Source organism: Entelurus aequoreus, linkage group LG06, assembly GCF_033978785.1.
Source record: "Entelurus aequoreus isolate RoL-2023_Sb linkage group LG06, RoL_Eaeq_v1.1, whole genome shotgun sequence".
NCBI lineage: Eukaryota > Metazoa > Chordata > Actinopteri > Syngnathiformes > Syngnathidae > Entelurus > Entelurus aequoreus.
This window is the reverse complement of record NC_084736.1, coordinates 69,528,206-69,552,374: the sequence shown is the minus strand read 5'-3', so window position 1 is coordinate 69,552,374 and position 24,169 is coordinate 69,528,206. Positions and strand designations below refer to the sequence as shown.

The window sequence follows — 24,169 nt, the reverse complement described above, 5'->3', positions numbered from 1 at the left end:
TATTTGGCAGTATTCTTTTCCCACTTGACAGTCTGTGGAAGAGCTACAGGACTTGGCTTTTGGTTGCATTTGTAACAAAGTCCTGGTTTAATTCCCGGCTTCATTTCCCCCGACAGAAGCCAGCATGTGCAAACCGTTAGGAAGGAGACGTGGCCTAAACCAACAATCTCCAAGATGAATCTAGCAAGTCATATAACAGCCATAGGTTTTAGAACAGCTCATTGCATTTAAATAGACTCGCTGGGGTTGATTGCTTTGGTGTGCAGCAATTGTCCCCTGCTCAGAAAACACTTTCCTGACTATGGCCTTAAAGACCTCATCTTCCAGAGTCTAGCGTTAAATGTTTAGGCATATAATTAAAAAAGTGTGGTATGGCAGTTTCTCATTACCACTGTTTGAGGTGATTTTGTCTGCTGATCATGGCAACGTATTTACAACTAATCAGGCTTATAAAACACAACTGGACTGGTTAATATAAATCATCTCAGTCATGTCTCCATGGTCATCGCAGACACTGAGCTTCCAAACACTGCAGTCCACCACTGAGAGGGTGATGTCATTATGTCTGCTGCAGCACCAGCTGAGCAGAAAGAAAGTGGCCGTTTGGGCTGGTGGGGGGTTCACAACAGTGGATCATTGTTGTAAATGATTTTACCTTGTAGTTTTGCATTCTATTTGGCCGGTATTAGACAACCGTAGACCACTGTGCAACACCGCTCATGTTAATGGCGGAGCCGGAAAGCAGGTTATTGTTTTCTTCCGACAAACAGAATGATTAATTGGCTCACTCATCCCTGCTCAGACCCAGAGCCTGAAGCATGTCCTTTCCCTGGGAATAATCAGCGGGCAACACATTCATCTAAATTATGTCCCGGCAAACGCAGCGAAGGACTGCGGGTTCCGAAGCATTTAATGGGCGTTGTATGTTATTTTAATACTGACATGCATCGCATGTTTATTTCTGATACAGCTGGGCTCGGGCGGGGTTGATGCGTCCTTATCATAATGCACACTCACTCCTTGACGCAAGCAGATACACAAAAATGTCTCACCTCAATGAGAGTGCATTTGCTGTTAACATGTTATCATTCAGCTTGGTGGACTGTGGTGGGAGGCCTCCATGGGGGAGGGGGGGGGGGTCTCCAGGGTGTCTCCATGGTAGATGTGTGTCTGCATCAGCTGTGTTAGTGATGACAGGATGTTTCTGGTGTCTCCATGGCACTTGAAAAACATTCCACACAACAAACTACCCTTTTGTTGTCTTTTGCAGTGCATTTGTAACTTAAAGGGGAGCTGCACTTTTTGGGGGGGATTTTGCCTATCGTTCACAATCATGATGAAAGACATAACGACGGATGTCCTTTTTTTAATGAATTCTAACTCGTAAATAAACGTAAATAAAAGTATGCTCATAATGGGAGGTCCTCTATTCCACACATAAAACCCAATACAAAAACATTGAAAAAGCACTAACAATACTCCATTTATATTTAGTGACTAATATTACCTAAGTATTAGTGATATTGTTATTATAAGCTCTTACGCAGACAAACTATAGCGGCGCTGTAATCACAAGCTTATGTGCCAATGTTGACATCATTGATTGATCAGCTGCTTCCTCATTTCCTTGCTCGTCAAGCTTTATTCGAGATCATAAATAATGCTTCTCACCTGGAAGATAGAAGGACGAAGATGTATTCCGACAAGTCGGTACATTTTGACAGCCAATTTAGACCCTGGAATGGCGATAACGACACGAAGCGACGTGTGATTCCACCCCCCTTTTCATCGTGAGGATTATGAGTCATTCTTCATCTAAATGGGAATGTATTAATATCCCAGAAGTTGACATTCTAATGACAGCAGACATTGTACAGTAAGTGGTGTTGTATTATGTTTGTTGGGCTCTTATAAAGTCTGCCGTGAGTAATAATCAGTGATGTTGTTAAAAGCAAGCAAACATCGTTTTTTTTTTTTTTTAATTAATGTGCCGCGTATGCTTGAAATGAGCAAAATACGTAAATATCAAATGTTATTATGAATGGGTGGATGGATTAGGGTGGTCAAAAAAAAACAAGCTACCCTTCTGTTGTCTTTTGCAATGCATTTGTGACTTAAAGGGGAGCTGCACTTTTTTTCACGTTTATTAACTCGTAAATAAACGTAAATAAAAGTATGCTCATAATGGGAGGTCCTCTATTCCACACATAAAACCCAATTAAAAAAAACATCCAAAAAGCGCTAACAATACTCCATTTACATTTAGTGACTAATATTACCTAAGTATTAGTGATATTGTTATTATAAGCTCTAACGCAGACAAACTATTTATAGCGGCGCTGTAATCACAAGCTTATGTGCCAATGTTGACATCATCAATTGATCAGCTGCTTCTTCATTTCCTTGCTCGTCAAACTTTATTCTAGATCATAAATAATGCCTCTCACCTGGAAAGTAGAAGGATGAAGCTGTATTCCGACAAGTCGGTACATTTTGACAGCCAATTTAGACCCTGGAATGGCGATAACGACACGAAAAGACGTTTTCCTCGCGAGGATTATGAGTCATTTGTCATCTAAATGCCAATATATCAGTATCCTAGCAGTCGTCATCCTAATGACAGCAGACATTGTACAGTAAGTGGTGTTGTATTATGTTTGTTGGGATCTTATAAAGTCTGCAGTGAGTAATAATCAGTGATGTTGTTAAAAACAAGCGAACGTCATAATTAGTTTTTTATGCTTAAAATGAGCAAAATACGTAAAGATCAAATGTTATTATGAATGGGTGGATGGATTACGGTGGTCAAAAATAACAAGTGAAAGAATGTGATTAATCACAAAATTAATCACAATATTTGTGAACCCTACTCAGTGGCCTAGTGGTTAGAGTGTCCGCCCTGAGATCGGTAGGTTGTGGGTTCAAATCCCTGCCGAGTCATACCAAAGACTATAAAAAAAAAAAAAGGGACCCATTACCTCCCACTCAGCATCAAGGGTTGGAATTGGGGGTTAAATCACCAAAAATGATTCCCGGGCGCAGCACCGCTGCTGCCCACTGCTCCCCTCACCTCCCAGGGGGTGGAACAAAGGGATGGGTTAAATGCAGAGGACAAATTTCACCACACCTAGTGTGTGTGTGACAATCATTGGTACTTTAACTTTAACTTTACATACGCAGATGAATCACTTATTTACTTTATTTTGACCGCACATGCTCCTTAACCTCAAACATGGATGGTTACCTGAAAGTCTGAGGGTTGCCATACAACAGCGCTTTTTAATTACTTTCTGTTAGGCGCCCCCCGAGGAAGAAGAAAACATCTTGCGCCCCCACCCTCATTCTCAGCAGTAATGTGCAGATCGATACTGAAATATCGATACCAAAGATACCAAATTGTTATATTCTAATATTGATTCTAAAATCAAGGCAGAACTGGGTACCAGGGGGTTATTGCGTGTGCCTCACAATAAGAAGGTCGTGGGTTCGATCACCGGGCGTGGGGTCTTTCTGTGTGGAGTCTCCATGTTTTCCAGTGACTTTGCAGTTTCCCTACGGGTACTCCGGCTTCCTCCCACCTCCAAAGACATGCACCTGGGGATAGGTTGACTGGCAACACTAAATCTGCGAATGAATGTGAGTGTGAATGTTGTCTGTCTATCTGTGTTGGCCCTGCGATGAGGTGGCGACTTGTCCAGGGTGTACCCTGTCTTCCCCCCCGAGTGCCGCTGAGATAAGAAATATAAAGCAACTGACAACAAAGAGTAACATATTTAGCATTGTTTTTTATTCTGTTATAGAAAAAGATTTAAAGTGCATCAATTTGCCTGAAATTTGAAAAATTGTATCCCTAGACTATAAAAAAATGTTGACAGCCTTGAACCATTTCTTAGTGAAAAATAAAAATAAGTAAACTCAATAAATAATGATACATTTAAATTGATCAGGAGCACAATGTATAAAACCCTTTACCTACAAAACAAAAATTTAAAAATTATTGATGATTTTATTTTATTTTTTTGAACAATCTCAAAGTGAGGAAATCAGGATTTATGGATACAATGAGCACGTTTTTTAGTGCACAGCTTTCTGAAACAGGGTTGGAAGCATGCAGTATTATGATACTGATAAAGCACCCTGGCATCGCAGCCCCACTATTTGAGGAGGACTGCTATTATGAGGTGGCGACTTGTCCAAGGTGTACCCCGCCTTCCACCCCAATGCAGCTGAGATAGGCTCCAGCACCCCCCGCGACCCCAAAAGGGACAATCGGTAGAAAATGGATGGATGGATGCTTTTCAGTCAGTGATCAGGTCAATGCTTGTACGCTAGTGCAAAGATTAGTGAGGAGACTCTGACTGTTGTGTTTGTTCACTGGCAAATAAACCCTGCTTAGATTTAAGATAATACTCTTTGGAAACTGAAAGTTTGAAAACCTGCACAAAGCACTTTCAAGTAACCTAATCTAACCTTGATCAATCAATCAAAGTTTACTTATACAGCCTTTAATCACAAATGTCTCAAAGGGCTGCACAACCCACAACGACATCCTCGGCTCAGATCCCACATCAGGGCAAGAAAAAACTCAACCCAAAGGGGACAAGGATAAACCTTGGGTGTGGGTACCCCCACCCCCTTGGGTGACCGGTGCAATGGATGCCAAGTGGATACAGTTAATAATGTGAGAGTCCAGTCCATAGTGGGGCCAGCAGGGGATCCTCTTGCATGTAGACACGTTGGGGCGCAGAGACGTCACTAACTGATTTATTTTAGAGCAGTGGTTAATCCCGGGTCCCAACTTGGAACAGCTAGCGCATCCTCCGTGGAAGCTGGTAACCTCTCCACACAGTAGAGTGGGGCAGACCAGAAACAAGAGACGGCAGATCAACTGGTCTAAAAAGTGGCCTATTTAAAGGCTGGGGTGTAAAGTTAGTTTTAAGAAGGGACTTAAATGCCTCTACTGAGGTAGCATCTGTAACTGCTACCAGTAGGGCATTCCATAGTACTGGAGCCCGAATAGAAAACGCTCTATAGCCCGCAGACTCTTTTTGGGCTCTGGGAATCACTTAAAAGCCAGAGTTCTTTGAACGCAGATTTCTGGCCGGGACATACGGTACAATACAATCAGCAAGATAGGATGGAGCTAGACCGTGTAGTATTTTATACGTAAGTAGTAAAACCTTAAAGTCACAACTTAAGTGCACAGGAAGTCAGTGCAGGTGAGCCAGTATAGGCGTAATATGATCAATGTGACTTAGTAACCTAATATACATAAATGTAGTACATTTAACTTAGACTTAGACTTAGACTTCCTTTTATTGTCATTCAAATTTGAACTTTACATTACAGATAAGAACAAAATGTTGTTGCATTAGCTCATGGTAGTGCAGGATAAAAGAGCAGTAAGGTGCAGATATAAATAAATAGATTACTGTACAGATAAATATATTGCACTTTTGCCTTTTGCATCCACGTTTATGGATGTATGTTATATTGTCTTTATATTCCAGCGAGTTAATCCGTTTTTGGGGGAATTGAGGGGATTATTATGATGCGTTCAAGAGTCTTATGGCCTGAGGGAAGAAGCTGTTACAGAACCTGGAGGTTCTGCTACGGAGGCTGCGGAACCTCTTTCTAGAGTCCAGCAGTGAAAACAGTCCTTGGTGGGGGTGGGAGGAGTCTCTGCAGATTTTCTGAGCCCTGGTCAGGCAGTGGCTTTTTGCGATTTCCTGGATAGGAGGAAGAGGAGTCCTTATGTGGTTTAAACAATCATTTGACAAGACTAATTATGATGAATGAGAGTCACCCTAACATTTTGTGTGGGTCTCACCAGTGTGCAGAATGCAGCCTTTTTATTTGGCTCTGTGCGAAGGGAATTTATTGTCTGTGTTCCATGTTATTTATTGTGTCTTGCATTGACAAGAATACACAGGATTAAAAGGACTACTTAGGGTATTTGTTCTGGTCTCAAGTCTGCTGTGTCTGCTATCTCGAATGAGAGGACAATGGCTTGCTGAAAAAGGTCCCATAGCGAACAGACACTCGTGCAACCAGTCTAGTTACAAAGCACTTGTGTTTTTCTAAGAGATCGAAATATGCTTAGAATGAGCGGACATTTGTCAGAGAGTGACTGACACAGGCAAGTGGCTCAGCAGGGTCAGTGTACTCACACAAAACACAGCGATTTATGTCACTCTTAAAGCTTTACACTGAACTCATCTGGTAAGAGAAAGTGTTGGTATGTATTTTGTCAAGAACAAGGAGCGCATTGTATCGCCAATTAAGCCGAGGAGTGTTTTAGCTGGAAGCAGCTTTTCCTTTTCGAGTTCCTCTTTCTTCTACGATCGCACCAACCTTTTTTCTTTAGTGACCTCTCTCTTTGCACAGTGCTTCGCCATTAGAGTCATGCTGAGGCTATGTTGTGTCGTTAGTTGCTATGCCTCTGCTGCAGGCATGTGGATCCTTTCAATTTTTTTTTTCTTTTTCCCCAACTCCCTGTCAAAAGAAGACCAACACGCACAAACAATAGAGCCTAAGGCACTGTTCTGAAGTTTGTGTGTGATGTAGCATTTACTTTCAGTTGCTGAATATTTCTGTATGTGGACGGCGAAGATGAAGAGGAGGCGGCCGTTTAGCCAGAGAGGAGATTATGCAAATGAGATGAGAAGGTGCAGAGTTTGCCGCAGTAAAATTTGTCCATGTGACGCTTCTGCTGCATGAGTGATCGTGTTCGAGCGGCGCCCCCACCTGCCTTGGCGAGGCATGATACTCAGACATGTCTTCTTTCTTTTTTTCTTTTTTTTAAAAATTATTAAATCAACATAAAAAACACAAGATACACTTACAGTTAGTGCACCAACCCAAAAACTCTCCTTAACCCTCCCTCACACTCATTCACAATCATTCTCACTCATTCACACAAAAAGGTTGTTTCCTTCTGTTATTAATATTCTGGTTCCTACATTATATATCAATATATATCAATACAGTCTGCAAGGGATACAGTCCGTGAAGCACACAGGATTGTGTGTGCTGCTGGTCCACTAATAGTACTAACCTTTAACAGTTAATTTTACTAATTTTCATTAATTGCAAGTTTCTATGTAACTGTTTTTATTTTATTTTAGTTTCTTTTTTGTTCAAGAAAATATTTTTTGTTTTTTGTTTTTTAAATAAAGGACAATGGTCCCGATTCAGAAACCGTTTTTTTTTTCAAAAATGTTGTTCTTTGGGCCCACTTACGAAGTTTTTAAGGAGATTTTTGTATTCACCAATGTTTTCCTAGCTGGGATTTGTTCGTAGGTAAGAACACAATCTACGAGTGCTCCAGAGCACTCTTAGGGTGGCCTATTTGTTCTTAAGTATGACAAGTTCCCTTACTTCTATTGTCTAATGTGAAATTAATATCATAGATAGATAGATAGATAGATAGATAGATAGATAGATAGATAGATAGATAGATAGATAGATAGATAGATAGATAGATAGATAGATAGATAGATAGATAGATAGATAGATAGATAGATAGATAGATAGATAGATAGATACATATAGAGAGATATAGAGGTATATAGAAAGATAGATAGAGATAGATAAGACAGACAGACATATAGCAAAATGAGCAATATATAGACATTTTAAAATACCGTGTGCGCACACGCACACACACACACACAATGGCAATGCTTTTGCTGCTACTGTAAGATGCCGCAGATCGTGCACTGGGGAGGGAGTGCATATTTGACGGCCATGTAGACCTATTTGTCCAAAGTGACAAATATTTATTTGAACGCTGCAGTCCCCCCTTTGTTAATTTACGTTTTGACATTATGTATTTCCCCCCCGCGGGACAATACGAATTTCTCTTCTGTAATCTGTTTGTGTTTTCTCCGTGTGTTTGATGTTCGGCTTTTCTGCCGGAATTGTGCCCTTCTATGGGAAATTAAGGGCGTTTACCTATTCAAATTGCGGAATTAGGGGCGTTTACATATGCATATTGGGGGAAATAAGGGAGTGTTTTTATGCAAATTATGATAGACACGCACGCGCTAACCATTTGGCATTCAGCAACTTAAGAACAGCAGGTGGGAACAATTTGGTCGTTTAAGAACACGTCATGAATTTGAATGGACTCCTCTTAGGAAATCACTTAGGAAGAAAGATAAGATGAAAAGTTAGGAACTTATTGCTGAATGGGGCCCGTTATCTTCACCAGACCAGGTTGTCAATGAAATTAGATTGTTTAAAGGGTTCTTAAAACCAGGTCCAGTCCAGATTATGTCCAGGTCGGGCTCAGCAACACACACCTTCCTTTATGTAGACTCAAATTAGGGAACACAACGACAGATTGCATATAATCTATAAACAAAATTACATTTTCAGACATGTCTTCTTGTAGTGAACGCACTTTCATAGTTCATCTTGACTTGGTGTTTCTTTAATTAGCACACAAAGACAGACACCGCTGTCAGAACTATCGCACATGCTGAGTGGTTAGATTTCTGGACAAAGATACAAAATTTGGATTTTTTTTTTTTTTTGTCAAAATAACTGGTTTGTACGACCTTCCTTTGGGGTACCAACCACCTATGGCTTTAGGTCACCTGGATAAACACTTTCTTTGTGCAGATGTTTTTTTTTCACTGCACACTGCAAAAAAATCTGATGTGAGGAGTGAAATGAGTGGAAAGATAAAGGATCGTCTTAAAGTAATCCACTTGTCTTTCTCCCTCTGTTTTCCTCTCTATTCCTCTTCTTTGTGTCTTTTACTTTCTCTCATTCCCCCGTGTCCTCCCATTCTTTCCTTTTGTGCGGTGTGTTTGCAGGCAGATGCTGGCAACAGTTTTCTCCGAGCGGCCCGTTCCGGCAACTTGGACAAGGCTCTTGAACACCTTAAGAATGGCCTTGATATAAATACAGCCAATCAGGTGAGAGAGACACAGGAACTCCCAAGTTTTCATGATTTAGACTGCACTGCAAATTGTACTGTAGACGAGCATATGATGTCCAACTTCTTTGCATTCACTGCCAATGTATTTTGGATCGATATGTCGGCGTGCATGATGTGACAGAGTTATGGATGTGTGCTTGTGCACATGCATGGTCCGACTGTCAGGTAAAGCTCACAGGGTCTCCAGGGAAAGTAATACATGGGCAAAAGGGTGTCGTCTTTGCTCCATCTCTTCCACCCTGTGTCCTCTACTTGCTTGTAATAGCCATCGGATTGCTGCCCTCAAGCACTTGACACTGGACCAAAAAAAGGAAAGTGTGTGTGTGAGGTTGCTTGAGCACTGTACTTAGTGGCGTTAAGTCCTCAACGTCATGGCTATCTTACTGCAATAAGTCTAATATCTTCACTCGGGGCTCAAAACAGAACCCTCTTAACAATTTCACTTCTCACTAATAATGGCTCATATCTCCACCGTGATGAGGTGAGACACCCAATGAAATAAAGCTATAACTACGCTAAATATATAAACCGCTATGTTAAAATTCCTGTAGAATGCGGACACTGTATCTTCAGCACACAATAGAAGGATATTATTGTCATATATTTTGTCATATTAATTTTAATGTAATTTTAATCGATATTAATAAGGATTGTTGCTGGCTAAATGATTCAATACTGATTGTTTTGTTCAATCGCCTTCAAATCTTTTTTTATTTTTTTAATAGTCCATGTATACCGAGAGTGTCAAAGTGTGGCACAGGGGCTGCAAAGCTGGCATACGGGCTGAGTTTGTTTCTCTTTAAAACATTCATTGTTCAAATAATAATAATGAGTCATAATTAATTTTGTTATAAATCATTTGCTTAATTAAGGCTCTAATTACTTCACATCAAATATTCCACCTATAAAATATTTTTGGAGAAAATATGAAATATTTTGCCGTATGGGCAAACATAATAAAAAAAAAAATATATATATATATATATATATATATATATATATATATATATATATATATATATATATATATATATATATATATATATATATATATATATATATATATATATATATATATATATATATATATATATATATATATATATATATATATATATATATATATATATATATATATATATATATGTATATATATATATATATATATATATATATATATATATATATATATATATATATATATATATATATATATATATATATATATGTATATATATATATATATATATAATCAATGGACAGATCGAAAGTTGATCTAGAGATTTAAGTGTTGTAAGTTTTATATATACATATACATATATATACATATATATATATATATATATATATATATATATATATATATATATATATATATATATATATATATATATATATATATATATATATACATACATATATATATATACTGTATATATATATATATATATATATATATATATATGCATGCATATATATATATATATATATATATATATATATATATATATATGTATGTATGCATACATATAATTCATATATATATATACATATATATATATACATACGCACATATACATATATGTATATATACATGTATATACATACTCACATATACATATATATATATATATATATATATATATATATATATATATATATATATATATATATATATATATATATATATATATATATATATATATGTATATATATATATATATATATATATATATATATATACATTTTTTAGTAACTCTCATTGCGAAGAAAATTTAAAAAATTATAATGAATTAAAATCAATGTTGAATTATTGACCAAGTTAGTTAATGACTTCACCTCAAATATTTGACAGCTGTTGATCTAGAGATTTAAGCGTTTAAAGTAAAAAAGTAAAGTAAAAAAAATGTTTTGATTTATTTTTAACACTGAGATCCTTTCAGGTCCCCAGGACCTTTAACGTTCACCACTCTAGAAGGGAGCCCTAAAGGTTAAAATATAAAATCCATCTAGTGTATTGGTTTTGAAAGTGAAAAATATCTTTTGCCTGCTTTGATTTTTTCAGTGTGTGGCCCTAAGTGGAAAAAGTTTAGACACCCCTGATGTATACATGCAGTAGTATAAAAAAAAAAGCCTGCCGGTGGAATACATTGTGGTCATCAACAACCATGCATTTGATGGTCACAAATGTGTGACTTAATTTTTGTTGTTAAATGTTCTGATTTTTTTTTTACTGGATGGAAATCTATTTCTTTAGTGTTAAGTGAACAATGGATGCGTTTCAGATATGACAATGATGCTAATTGTCAATACCCGCTGATTGTGACTTTTCATTCTGCTTGCTTGACTGATGTTTGTGTGGTGTGGTGTGTTGGTCCAACCGGCTGTGGCATCACTAAAACAACTCACTCATCACCTTCTCAGCTTTTCTTATGTTCTCCTCGCCCCCTCAATTCGACTACAGCACCCTCCCTCATTTTGATTATGCTGGGTTTTTTTTTAATTTGCTTTCCCCTCTTTGGTCAAACTCCTGTGTTTGCAGTCAAAAGATGGTGTGTTGTGGTCTCTCCACTAAGAGGAATAATATCAGTGGTGTGGGAAAGGTCCAACCTCACATGTCCTGTGCGGCTGAAGGAAGGCTGTGTGAGGTCAGACCTATCCCACACGGCTCGTATTCTTCCCACCCACGAGACCCGCGGCCTGCCATCCCGCTCCCGTCCTTCTCCTCCTAGATCGTCGTCTGCTTGTTCCCATTATCATTAATCAAATGAAAATGTTTGCATTCTCATTTTTCATCCCTGTTTAGACTTTAGTGTTTGCTAATAATCAATGTGGTGTCCAGTGTAAGTATTGGCCTGCTTTGGTTTGTGAGTTCTTCATTAAGCCAAGTTGTTGTCAGGTGGCATGGTCTATTCTCTGTGTGTCTTTGTGGATACCTCAGGTCATTGTATCTTTTTGGTGAGCAAACCCTTCACTATGATGTCATTTCTCCCTCAGAATGGGCTCAACGGGCTGCATCTGGCCTCGAAAGAAGGCCATGTCAAAATGGTGCTGGAGTTACTTCACAACGGAATTGTACTGGAGACCACCACAAAGGTAACACACCCAGTAGCGATTTTAAAGAAGAGCAAACTTTAGATACTGATTTAGACTATGTTCCAGGGAATACAGTATTGTAGCGTCCCGGAAGAGTTAGTGTTGCAAAGGATTCTGGGTATCTGTTCTGTTGTGTTTATGTTGTGTTGCGGTGTGGATGTTCTCCCAAAATGTATTTGTCTACTTGTTTGGTGTGTGTTCACAGTGTGGTGCATGTTTGTGACTGTGTTAATGTTGTTTTTATACGGCCACCCTGACTGTGACATGTGTGGCTGTTGACTAAGTATGCTGTGCTTTCACTTGTGTGTGTGTGTTTAAAAATTGGCTTGATCATTAAAAGTTGAACCGATCGTTCATTGGGTCAGCATTTCTTGACATCTTCAAGCAAAGACATTTGTCAAACCCGTTCAACGCTACATTGGTGTCAGAAGTGGGATGGCTTTCTCAAAGAAGCTTGAGGATCTCATCAAGTGCTGGGAGAATGCACTTCCGGATGAAGACCGACTACCTCGTCACCAGGAAGAGGAAAGGAACAAGCGCCGCCCTGGTGGATTGGAGGCTCAACTACCTCACCACCAAGTAAATGAGAGGAACCTGCGCCGCCCTAGTGGACGGGAGGCCCATCCACTTGGAGGAAGAATGGAAGCTCAATATGATGGGACAAGATTGGAAGCTCAACCAGACGGAAGAAGTGCGCCTCGTGTTGGAAGGAGTGCCTGGCGAAGAAGTGCCTCTCCTGCGGTGATGGTGGAAACAAATTCCCTGCGAGATGACTACAGGCCAAGCATCGCCACTCCAAAGCTTCCTCACTATAGTGGAGAAGGCTCTATTGAATCCTTCCTCCTCCAGGTCCAGCTAGCAGCACGTTTGAATGGCTGGTCTGATGTGGCAACCGCAGGGCATGTGGCGCTGTCCCTGGAAGGCCCAGCCTTACAGTGTTTGGTCGATTTACAAGAGGAGGAATTGGCTGATTGGGGGGCCATGCGCGAGGCTCTTCAACGACGTTACGGGCGACCAATCCATGCAGACGAAGCACAAGAGCAGCTGTATAAGCGGCGACGCCTTTTGGGAGAAAGTCTCGGAGCTTATGCTGCGGACCTTCGCCATCTGGTGCGAAGGGGTCACCCAGCGTTCCCAGAAGTATTACAGGAAGAGCTCACCGTACAAGCCTTTGTCCGTGGTCTACAGCCTGAACGACTTCGGGAACATCTCAGACTGTTTGCTAAACACTCTCTCTCTGCCGCATTGACTGAAGCCGAACGTGTGGAGCACGTCCTGTTTCCAGATGGCCGCCGTGATGTTCCGCGAGTCCGCCAGGCTGGATGGGACGAGACCGAACGAGAGGGAACCGACCAAGTGACTGCAAGGCCCCGGCCACGCTTCTCCCAGAGAAGGCAGACCGAAGTGAACTGTTACCGCTGCGGTGTCCCTGGCCACATTGCAAGACACTGTCCAGCCCCTGCCCCCATTGACGTTGCCGCTGAGGTGTCGTCAAACTAGAGAGGGGTGTCAGTGTCGGGGAACTGACACCCGGGATGGTTTCCATTGTACCCGAATGTGACGCACAGCGCTTGGGCCGCCTGGGCAGGGCCCGGGGGCTATACCTGGAATGCGAGCTTGATGGAACAGTCTGCAGAGCCCTGGTTGACACGGGGTCCACTATCTCCATCATCCGGCCGGGTGTCCTTCCCCACTTGCAGCGCAGCTTGCCATCAGGCTGGACAATCACCAACGCCCGAATTACAACCGTCACCGGTAGCAAGGCTGCCATGCTGGGCCAAGGGACAGTGTGCATTAAGGTGGCGGACCAAGAGAGACGACACCCATTCTGGCTGGCTGACATTCAAGACCCCTGCATTGTTGGGCTTGACCTGTTGGAGATGTGGGGAGCTGTGGTCGATGTGCCTAGGGCCACGCTTCATCTTGGTGAGAAAACAGTTGCCCTCCAGGGTACTGATGAGCCAGGCGCCTGCAGAGTGACAGCCCCCACAGAGCCATCCCCGGCTACGGCCTTCATGGTGGACCAGGAGAAGTCTCAACCTAACCCTTCTACTAATAGACTGCCTACTATAGAGACCCAGCAGGCTATTGCAGAACTGTTAGAGCGAAGCAGTCAAGGCCTGGATACCACCCAGCAGGAGCGACTGAAAAGCTTACTGAATGCCTTCCAAGACATTTTTGCAGCGAAAGATGAAGACTGCATGCACACCAGTCTCGTACTCCACGACATTGACACAGGAGACGCACGACCAATCCGGCTACACCCACGCCGTCTGCCCCTTGCCAAACGAGTGGCTGCCCAGGAGAAAATCGAGGAGATGCGCCAGGCGGGCGTCATCGAGCCCTCCAGCAGTCCATGGGCAGCACCCGCAGTTCTGGTCAAAAAGAAGGACGGCTCGTGGCGGTTCTGCGTCGACTACAGACGGCTCAACGATGTAACCCGCAAGGACTCCTACCCGTTGCCGCGCATAGATGATGCGCTGGACTACATCACTGGCTCCTCCTGGTTCAGCTCCCTGGATCTCCGAAGTGGCTATTGGCAGGTGGAGTTGGCCGCCGAAGCTCGACCAAAGACAGCGTTCACAATAGGTCAAGGACTCTGGCAGTTCAAGGTGATGCCGTTCGGGCTTTGCAACGCACCTGCCACGTTTGAACGGTTGATGGAGAGAGTGCTGGCATCCATCCCCCGTGATCGCTGTGTGGTGTACCTGGATGACCTCCTGGTGCATGCTGCAGGATTTAAAGGGGCTCTACAGAACCTCCAGCATGTGTTCCAGGCCATTCGTCAGGCTGGGCTGCGATTGAACCCCAAAAAGTGCCATTTGCTTCGGCGTGAAGTTTCCTTCCTGGGGCATGTCGTCAGTGGGCAAGGTGTTGCTACTGATCCAGCCAAAGTTGCCACTGTCCGTGACTGGCCAGCGCCAAGAGATGTTAAAGAGTTGCGGAGCTTCCTGGGACTGGCATCCTATTACCGGAGATTTATCAAGGACTTTGCAACGATTGCTGGCCCCTTGCACCAGCTCACACACAAGGGACAGTTATATGAATGGACTGACAGCTGCAATGAGGCTTTTGCACAGCTGCGAGAGGCCTTGGTCCGAGCCCCAGTGTTGGCCTACCCAGACCCCAGCCGACCTTTCGTGGTCGATACAGATGCCAGTGATGTCGGTGTGGGGGTTGTGCTGTCACAGGAAGGGAATCACGGCGAGCAGGTCGTGGCCTTTTACAGTCGGGGGCTGAGCAAGCCAGAGCGGAACTACTGCGTCACCCGTCGGGAATTGTTGGCCATTGTCCTGGGCCTTCGTCATTTCCGACCCTACCTTTATGGTCAACGGTTTGTGTTGCGGACAGATCACGCCTCCCTCACCTGGTTGCTGAACTTCAAGGAACCCGAGGGGCAGCTGGCCAGGTGGGTCGAGATCTTGCAGGAATATGACTTCACGATTTCTCATCGACCAGGCCGCCTGCACGGCAACGCTGATGCACTGTCCAGACGGCCCTGTGAGGAGGCGTGTCGTTTCTGCCAGCGGGCGGAAGAGCGGTGCATGCCAGACCCATCAGTAGCTGCAGTCAGGCAACATGACATCACAGTCGACCTGGACAGCTTCACCCCCCAACAATTGATCGACCATCAAAGACAAGACCCAGTGCTTGAGAGAGCTCGCAGCTGGGTGGGGGCACAGCAGCGGCCGGAATGGACCACAGTGGTGCACTTGGATACTGAGACCAAAGCACTGTACTCCCAGTGGGACAGCCTCCTGTTGTCTCGCGACCTGCTGTATCGTCGCTGGGAAGCTCCGACAGGACAACATGCTGCCCTCCAACTCGTGGTGCCCCGTGTGCTGCGGCCTCAGGTCCTCGAAGTGATGCATGGCTTCCCAGGGACTGGCCATTTTGGAGTGACCAAGACCTTGCTCCGACTGAGGCAGCGTTTTTACTGGCCGGGCTGTCGCCGTGACGTGGAGATGCACGTCCACCGCTGTGATGCATGCACAGCAAAGAAAGGCCCCACACGCCGCTCCCATGCTCCCCTACAGCAGTTCCAGGTGGGGGCCCCCATGGAACGAGTGGGTGTGGACATTCTAGGCCCATTTCCGGTCACTGATAGTGGAAACCGTTACATCTTGGTGGCCATGGATTACTTCACGAAGTGGCCAGAAGCGTATGCGGTACCCGACCAGAGCGCTGCAACAACGGCAGAGAGATTGGTTTCGGAGATGTTCTGCCGATTCGGAGCTCCAGAGGAGTTGCACAGCGACCAGGGACGGAACTTCGAGTCCCAGGTATTCCAGGAGGTGTGCCGTCGCCTGGGTGTGAAAAAGACTCGCACCACGCCGCTGCATCCTCAGAGCGACGGGTTGGTGGAGCGTTTTAATAGAACCTTGGCCACACAACTTGCCATTCTCACCGACAAGCGGCAGAGAGACTGGGATTTACACCTCCCACTCATTCTTTGGGCCTACAGGACAGCGGTGCAGGAGTCAACACGTTGCACCCCTGCATCATTGATGTTTGGTCACGAACTACGCACGCCTGTTGATTTGGTTTTTGGCCCAGCCCCAGAACCAGAAGTGAGAGGAGCGCCGGGCCTGGACTACTACTACAACCTTGTGGAGCGGCTGCGGGAGGCCCACGATTTTGCCCGCACCAGCCTGACGGAGGCTGGGGCCCAACAGAAGCGGGCATATGACCTCCGCAGTCGAGGCCAGGACTTTGAACCAGGCGCGCATGTCTGGGTCTACAACCCGGTGAGAAAGAAAGGACTCTCCCCAAAGCTCACTAGCCACTGGGTGGGACCCTGCAAGGTCCTCCAGAAGTTGTCCGACGTGGTCTATCGGATACGACTGGCACCTCGGAACCGGCTGGTGGTGCTGCACCGAGACCGCTTGGCCCCATACCAGCCATTGGACCAGAGCCGGGGGCACTTGGAGTCAACCACTCTGCCAGAGAGGGAGATACCCCCAGGGAGCAATGAGGATGCTGAGGTAATACCCCCTTCCGACCTACCTGCAGACAGTGGTAGCAGCCAGCCGCCATCAGAGGGGCGTCGACGACGCCGGTTGCCTCAGCACTTGCGGGACTTTGTGATGAACGCATGGGCTGTTGGGGACAACGAACCCAGCTAGGTGGGGGCTGTGTAGCGTCCCGGAAGAGTTAGTGTTGCAAAGGATTCTGGGTATCTGTTCTGTTGTGTTTATGTTGTGTTGCGGTGTGGATGTTCTCCCAAAATGTATTTGTCTACTTGTTTGGTGTGTGTTCACAGTGTGGTGCATGTTTGTGACTGTGTTAATGTTGTTTTTATACGGCCACCCTGACTGTGACATGTGTGGCTGTTGACTAAGTATGCTGTGCTTTCACTTGTGTGTGTGTGTTTAAAAATTGGCTTGATCATTAAAAGTTGAACCGATCGTTCATTGGGTCAGCATTTCTTGACATCTTCAAGCAAAGACATTTGTCAAACCCGTTCAACGCTACAGTATGTATATTATAGAACAGGGGTGTCAAACCTACGGAGTTTGCCAAGTATTAAAATGAGCTGCTTTTTTATTTGAACGAAAGAAACTGCTGTTCTAAATGTGTCCACTGGATGTCACAATTGCAATTCTGTTAGGCAAGCAAACGGTTTATACCCGGGCCAAGGAAGAGGTACACAGTAAAGGTGACTGTGGCTCCTCCTTCTCGACCCAAATGAAGCTTAAAACCTGCCGTTTTATGTCTTATGCTTCAAACAAATCGTCATTTGGCAGCCTCGTTGCCCCAATATATCTCTGTCAAACACGAGAAAAGTAAACTTAACCCTTTTGAATAGTTTTTACCTCCGTTTCTTACGGTTTGTTGAGTTAGCACTGGATTGATATGTGGACATGACAAAGGAAGTATTTGATACCTCGAAGAGTTTACATGTTGTGTTTTTTGTGGAATTCCAGAAAGACTGTGACTTAAAGTTTAATCCTGGCTTTGTAGATCCACTGAGACGTAGTCTAAGCTCATTGTGTGTTTTGAAACTGCACTAAATTCCTCAGAGTTTTCAACAAACTAGAAGTGTTTTTTCCAGAGGATTATTTGTGATTTGTACGTTTTCATAATGTGCTTGTTCTGTTTTTGGCCAAAGTAAAACAAAGTGATCAACCTGGAGTTATCTTTATTTTTAAGTCATCATGCCATGATTTTACCATTCCGGCCCACCTGGGAATAGATTTTCCTCCACGTGGCCCCTGAGCTAAAATGAGTTTGACACCCCTGTTATAGAACAAAGGATTCCAGAAGTAGATGATGGATCAGTTGAAGACTTGGATTGAACCATAGACTGAAACCCCAACTTGATGTTCCTCAACAATGTGACAAAAGAGGAAATAATCACAAATGTAAAGAAATTCAAATTCTAAATGTGGAAAAAGCAAAGCACTGTGACTACATTCCGGATGCACTGTACACAGAACAATTCTGCCAAGAGGCGCTGTAGTACTCTTAGTAGCCACACACATCAGGTCAGTATGACTTTGGGTGGCGTGAGTGAGCTAATCGGTGCTTGTTGCTACCATGCCATATTGTTTCACAAAGGGAGCCAGCAGGTTTTATTTCAAACAACTTTATTTACACATTCAAATAATGTTCCAAATACACAGGACAAGATGTTAAAATCCAGAGTGCCACCTCCTACCTCCCGTGTTGAAGACTTAAAGACACTGACTTATTATCTATGTTGCTGCAGGCTGGGCAGACACATCCTTAGGGTTTTCAAGTGGGCTCCTACTCTCATAGACGTTTCGCTGACTGGGCCCACGACGCCTCAAGTAGGTTCAGCGGTGCATTCTGGCGTCCCAGAAGCACCCCCCTCTGCATCTGACCAGCTTCAGCATGAGTACTGATTTATTTTGGTGACCAGTTGGGGTCTTTCCTCTTTAGCCAGAGCCACTGGCTGCTCCGCTCTGCCACCCGCGATGTTTCCTTTATGGCCTGACGTAGAGCTTGACCGCCAACTCCCAGGTCCCTCATCAGCCTTATTGTTGATGTTGCCACAAAGCCCCGACATCCAACTTCTACAGGGCAGACTTGTGTTCTCCAGCCTCGCCGTTCAGCCTCTGCAGCGAGCTCTGCATACCGGAGCTTTTTCCGCTCAAAAGCCTCCTCCACCGCATCCTCCCAAGGGACTGTGAGTTCAACGAAGTACACGATGTGCTGGGAGTTGGACCACAGGACTAGGTCAGGCCGCAAGTTAGTAATTGCTATCTCTGGTGGAACGATAAGTTTCTTATACACGTCCACCAGCATCTGCCAGTCCCGGGCTACCTCCAGCTGTCCCAACCTGGGCCTTGATGGTGTCTTTCGTTGCCTTCGTTCCCCCTCTCTAACAAAGGCAACTGGCATATTCAGGTTGGGTGTCCTGGGTGGCAAGGAGTTGTTGGTTGTTCTCCTGCTTTCCAGGGTTGCTGCCAAGCATTTGAGTACTTCGTTGTGTCTCCAGGTGTATCGTCCTTGGGAGAGGCTCACTTTACACCCAGTGAGGATGTGTCTGAGGGTAGCTGGTGTTGAGCACAGGGGGCATGATGGATCTTCACCCAGCCATTGGTTGAGGTTTTTGGGGGTGGGAAGGACACCATAGGTTGCTCGAAGTAGGAAACTTACCCTACTCGATTCCATTTCCCATATGTCCATCCAGCTGATCTTCCGTTTCTCCACCCCTTCCCACCTTGTCCACTGGCCCTGCTTAGCTTGCGCCACAGCCTTGGCATATCTATTTGACTCTTCCTGTCGACGGACCTCGGCCACGAGCAACTTGCGCCGCTCAGCAGAGGATGCCTTATTCCAGGAAGGTCGTGTCTCTCCAAATCCCAATCCGGCTTTTCCATGTTGGACTTGGCCCACGATGTCAGCGTGGTGAAGAGCAGATTTTGCCTGCTGTACTGCGTTCTTAGCTGACCACTTCTTCCCTGCTGTCAGATTTGGGGCAGCAGCTCGGACTACAGTATCCTTCGACTCTGTTAGGGTCATCTCGAGCCTCACTTTGGAGCATTTGAACTCCTCTGTCAGGCTAGAGAGAGGCAGTTCGAGTAATCCATGACCATACAGGCCGATGCTGCTCAGGCATCGAGGGACACCTAGCCACTTTCTAACATAAGAGCTGATTGTTCTTTCCATTTTCTCCACTCTGGTGAGGGAGATACCATACATGGTTAGTGGCCACATGAGGCGGGGTAGTAACCCGAACTGGAGGCACCAGATTTTCAGCTTGCCAGGCAGCATAGATCTGTCAATGTTCTTCAGACCTTTGGTGACTTCTTGCCTTAGCTTGTCTGCTTGCTCAGTGTCCTTCAGATTTGAGTCATACCACCTTCCCAGGCTCTTAATTGGCTTCTCCGACACAGTTGGAATGGGTTCTTCACCAATGAGAAACCTTTGTTCTGTCAGTTTGCCTCTGATGATGGAGATGCTTCTTGATTTTGAGGCCTTGAATTTCATTCTGGCCCCAGTGATGTTCTCATAAAGCTTCCCTAGTAAGCGCCTGGTGCAGGGTGCTGTAGTTGTTATGGTTGTCATGTCATCCATATAGGCTCTGAGAGGAGGTAGGCGAATTCTGGAACTCAGCTGTTCGCCACCCACTACCCACTTGGATGCTCGCATAATGACTTCCATTGCCATGATGAAGGCCAACGGGGAGATGGTACACCCTGCCATTATTCCAACCTCCATATGGTTCCAAGTGGTGGTGAAGTCTGGCGTGGTAAAACAGAGCTGCAGATCTTCAAAGTATGCCCTGACAAGGTTGGTGATGGTCTCTGGTATCCTGAAGAAGTCAAAGGATGCCCAGAGGAAACTGTGTGGGACAGAACCAAATGCATTGGCAAGGTCTAGGAAGATGATGTGGAGATCTCTCCTCTCTTTCTTCGCAGCCTGGATTTTATGTGGGCTCTGTACCGAGGATGTCGTTGTGGCTTGTACAGCCCTTTGAGACACTTGTGATTTAGGGCTATATAAATAAACATTGATTGATTGATTGATTGATGCCAGATTATGCTGGTGTGTTCGAGGCATCCGGAGAACCCTGGGATTTTTGCTTTTTGGACTGAGGTATCCACAAATCTGTTCTTGTCCAGGTAGTAGGTCATCCTCTGGGCAACTACGCTGAAGAAAATCTTACACTCGACATTGAGGAGGCTGATGGGGCGGAACTGGCTGATATCTTTAGATTCCTTCTCCTTGGGAATCAAGACTCCTCCGGCCCTACGCCATGCTTTGGGTATGATTCCCTTCTCCCAAGCCACCCTCATTAGCCGCCACAGGAAGCGAAGTACATCAGGGGCACTCTTGTATAGTCGATACGGAACTCCATTTGGCCCTGGGGCTGATGATGCTCTCGCCCGCTTTACTGCTTTCTCCACTTCACTCCACTTTGGGGGGCTAATGTCCATCTGGTGTTGTGGTTGTTCAATTGGTGGGATGTCCGATGGAATAGCTGTCTGCACGTTCTTCTTGTCATCCACAAACATTTCTTCCAGATGTTTCTCCAGCTCCTGCTTAGAGGTTTTTAGGTTCCCCCCTTTTCGTCAGTGAAAAGTGATTTCACAAATTTGAAGGGGTCCTTGAAAAAACTTGATCTTGCACGTTCTTTCTTTTTCCGCTGTTTTCGCAGGTTTTCTGCTCGTCTAAGGGTTTTTAACCGGCTTTTGATGTTTCCCTGGAGATTGTTAATGCCTTCTTTCTCACTGTCTGAAGCCTTCCTCCACTTCTTCTTAAGTTGTCTTCTCTGCCGAATCAGGCATTCTATCTCCTGCTGCCGTCTGGACTTGCATTGTGGTGCTACTACCTTTGCCGTTTTGACTCTTGCCCCATATCACTCTGCCCCATAGTTGTAGATGATGTCTCCCATCTTGTCAAGCTTTCTTTCGACTGTGCCCTTTAGTCCATGTAGGATGCTGATTAGGTCTGAGTTTATGATTGCCCATTCTTTCTGTTCGGAGGCTCCGGGCCATTTCACCCGAGATTTTCTCCCGCTGATCTTCTTTTCCACTGCAGGTTTCCTTGGCTGGATGGGCTCTGCACCTTCCTGTGCATCTGTCAATGTGCTTGAGTTTCGTTCCTCAGGGCGGCTGATGTCCTGCAATCTTTGGTGAGACTCCAGTTGCTGGACTTCATTCGACTGATTTGATTGACTTCTCAATAAGTACGAGATCCCTGTTTTCCTTCTCTCATGCACCCTTTCTTTCATTGATGTATTTTCAAGCCCCGTGAAGATGTTATTTTCTTCCAACCACAGGAACAGACCTGGAGCCTTTTCTCCAATGTTGAAGATAATGCTGTGCCTTTTCTTGTTCAGTGCTAGTCTTCCTCGTAGTCATTTCCGTTCCTGGGTCTAAAACCATGGTATCCGTCGATGAGTCATCTTCCGCCCCCGCTCTCGCAGACTCTAGGGGTATTCTCTCTTTAGTTGTGTCTGTAGCAATTGGTGAGTGTCTCCAAAATACTTATTGGATCCTGCCGACATGGGTAGCTAGCCCATGCCTGCCCCGGTGGGGTCTATTTCCTCCTATCAGCTGTCTTTCCAGCAGTCACATGGTCTTTCCCTTGTTGTCAGCCACTCTATTCACGGCAGTCACTGGATGACTCCAGGGTGAATGTTCCAAATACACAGGACAAGATGTTAAAATCCAGAGTGCCACCTCCCACCTCCCGTGTTGAAGACTTAAAGACACTGACTTATTATCTATGTTGCTGCAGGCTGGGCAGACACATCATTAGGGTTTTCAAGTGGGCTCCTACTCTCATAGACGTTTCGCTGACTGGGCCCACGACGCCTCAAGTAGGTTCAGCGGTGCATTCTGGCGTCCCAGAAGCACCCCCCTCTGCATCTGACCAGCCTCAGCATGAGTACTGATTTATTTTGGTGACCAGTTGGGGTCTTTCCTCTTTAGCCAGAGCCACTGGCTGCTCTGCTCTGCCACCCGCGATGTTTCCTTTATGGCCTGACGTAGAGCTTGACCGCCAACTCCCAGGTCCCTCATCAGCCTTATTGTTGATGTTGCCACAAAGCCCCGACATCCGACTTCTACAGGGCAGACTTGTGTTCTCCAGCCTCGCCGTTCAGCCTCTGCAGCGAGCTCTGCATACCGGAGCTTTTTCCGCGCAAAAGCCTCCTCCACCGCATCCTCCCAAGGGACTGTGAGTTCAACGAAGTACACGATGTGCTGGGAGTTGGACCACAGGACTAGGTCAGTACCCCAGTCAGGATTGGCCTTTATGGAGTGAAATTCAAGTTCTGAGTTGGAGATTTAGATTGTTTTCCAATCAAAGAAGCCGAAGAAGTCTGATTAGCCCCCAATCGCAGACTTCAACTGTATTGTTTTGAGCCTTAAGCCGAGGAGGGGGAGGCCTAACAATTTGCAAGTAGAAAAACAATTGTATTTTCTTCCAATTGTAGAAAAAACAATTGTTTTTGTACTTGCAAATTGTTTGAACTTGAAGAACATTGTTTTTCTACATGCAAATCCATTTGTGTGCTTGTGGAGTTATGGCAGTAATTTCGTTCCCTAGACCTCCCCCTCTTAGGCCTGAGGCTCAAAACAATACAGTTGAAGTCTGAGATTGGGGGCTAATCAGCCTTCTTCGGCTTCTTCATCGGAAAAAAATCTAAATCTCCAACTCAGAACTTGAATCAGAGCAGTTGTGCAAAGAAACCATGTTTGTCCAAACTGGTGTAGAATTCCTTAACATTTACAGATTCTTTAATATTTAGTTTTTGCTCCTAAAGTTAGCCATATCACTTTGCCCAGGGCAACAACAAAAAAGCAATTAAGTGATCAAAATAATAGTTTTACATGCTTTTATCCACACTGTCGGGGAAAGGGGATCCAGTTCTGTAGATGACGTCACACCAAGAGGGGGCGACATAACGAGTCTAGCAATGGAAAAGGGGCCTTCTAAGTACCGGTATTTTTACCTATTTACCTTTTACTCAAAAACGAATTGATAATATGAGAAATGAGTGCCAGTTGCATTTTCATGAGCAAAAAGAACATAATTGTTAGTGAAATTTTGATCATCTGCTATGAGTCTGAAGGTAGCAGTGTTACATTTGGTAATAGTATCCACACCTCCCGTATATCAATCATTCAATCAATCAAAGTT

At 44.5% G+C, this 24,169-nt stretch overlaps 1 protein-coding gene across 8 annotated transcripts in view; it reads left to right on the top strand.

Annotated features, from left to right (window-relative positions):
• ank1a (ankyrin 1, erythrocytic a) overlaps nt 1–24,169 on the top strand; it is a 239,352-nt gene that overhangs the window by 106,668 nt on the left and 108,515 nt on the right. For all 8 annotated transcript variants that reach the window (XM_062051320.1, XM_062051323.1, XM_062051329.1 and 5 more), the window contains 2 exons: nt 8,826–8,927; nt 11,948–12,046. In XM_062051320.1, coding sequence (XP_061907304.1) covers nt 8,826–8,927; nt 11,948–12,046 — 201 coding nt within the window. The remainder of the gene's footprint in view (nt 1–8,825; nt 8,928–11,947; nt 12,047–24,169) is intronic.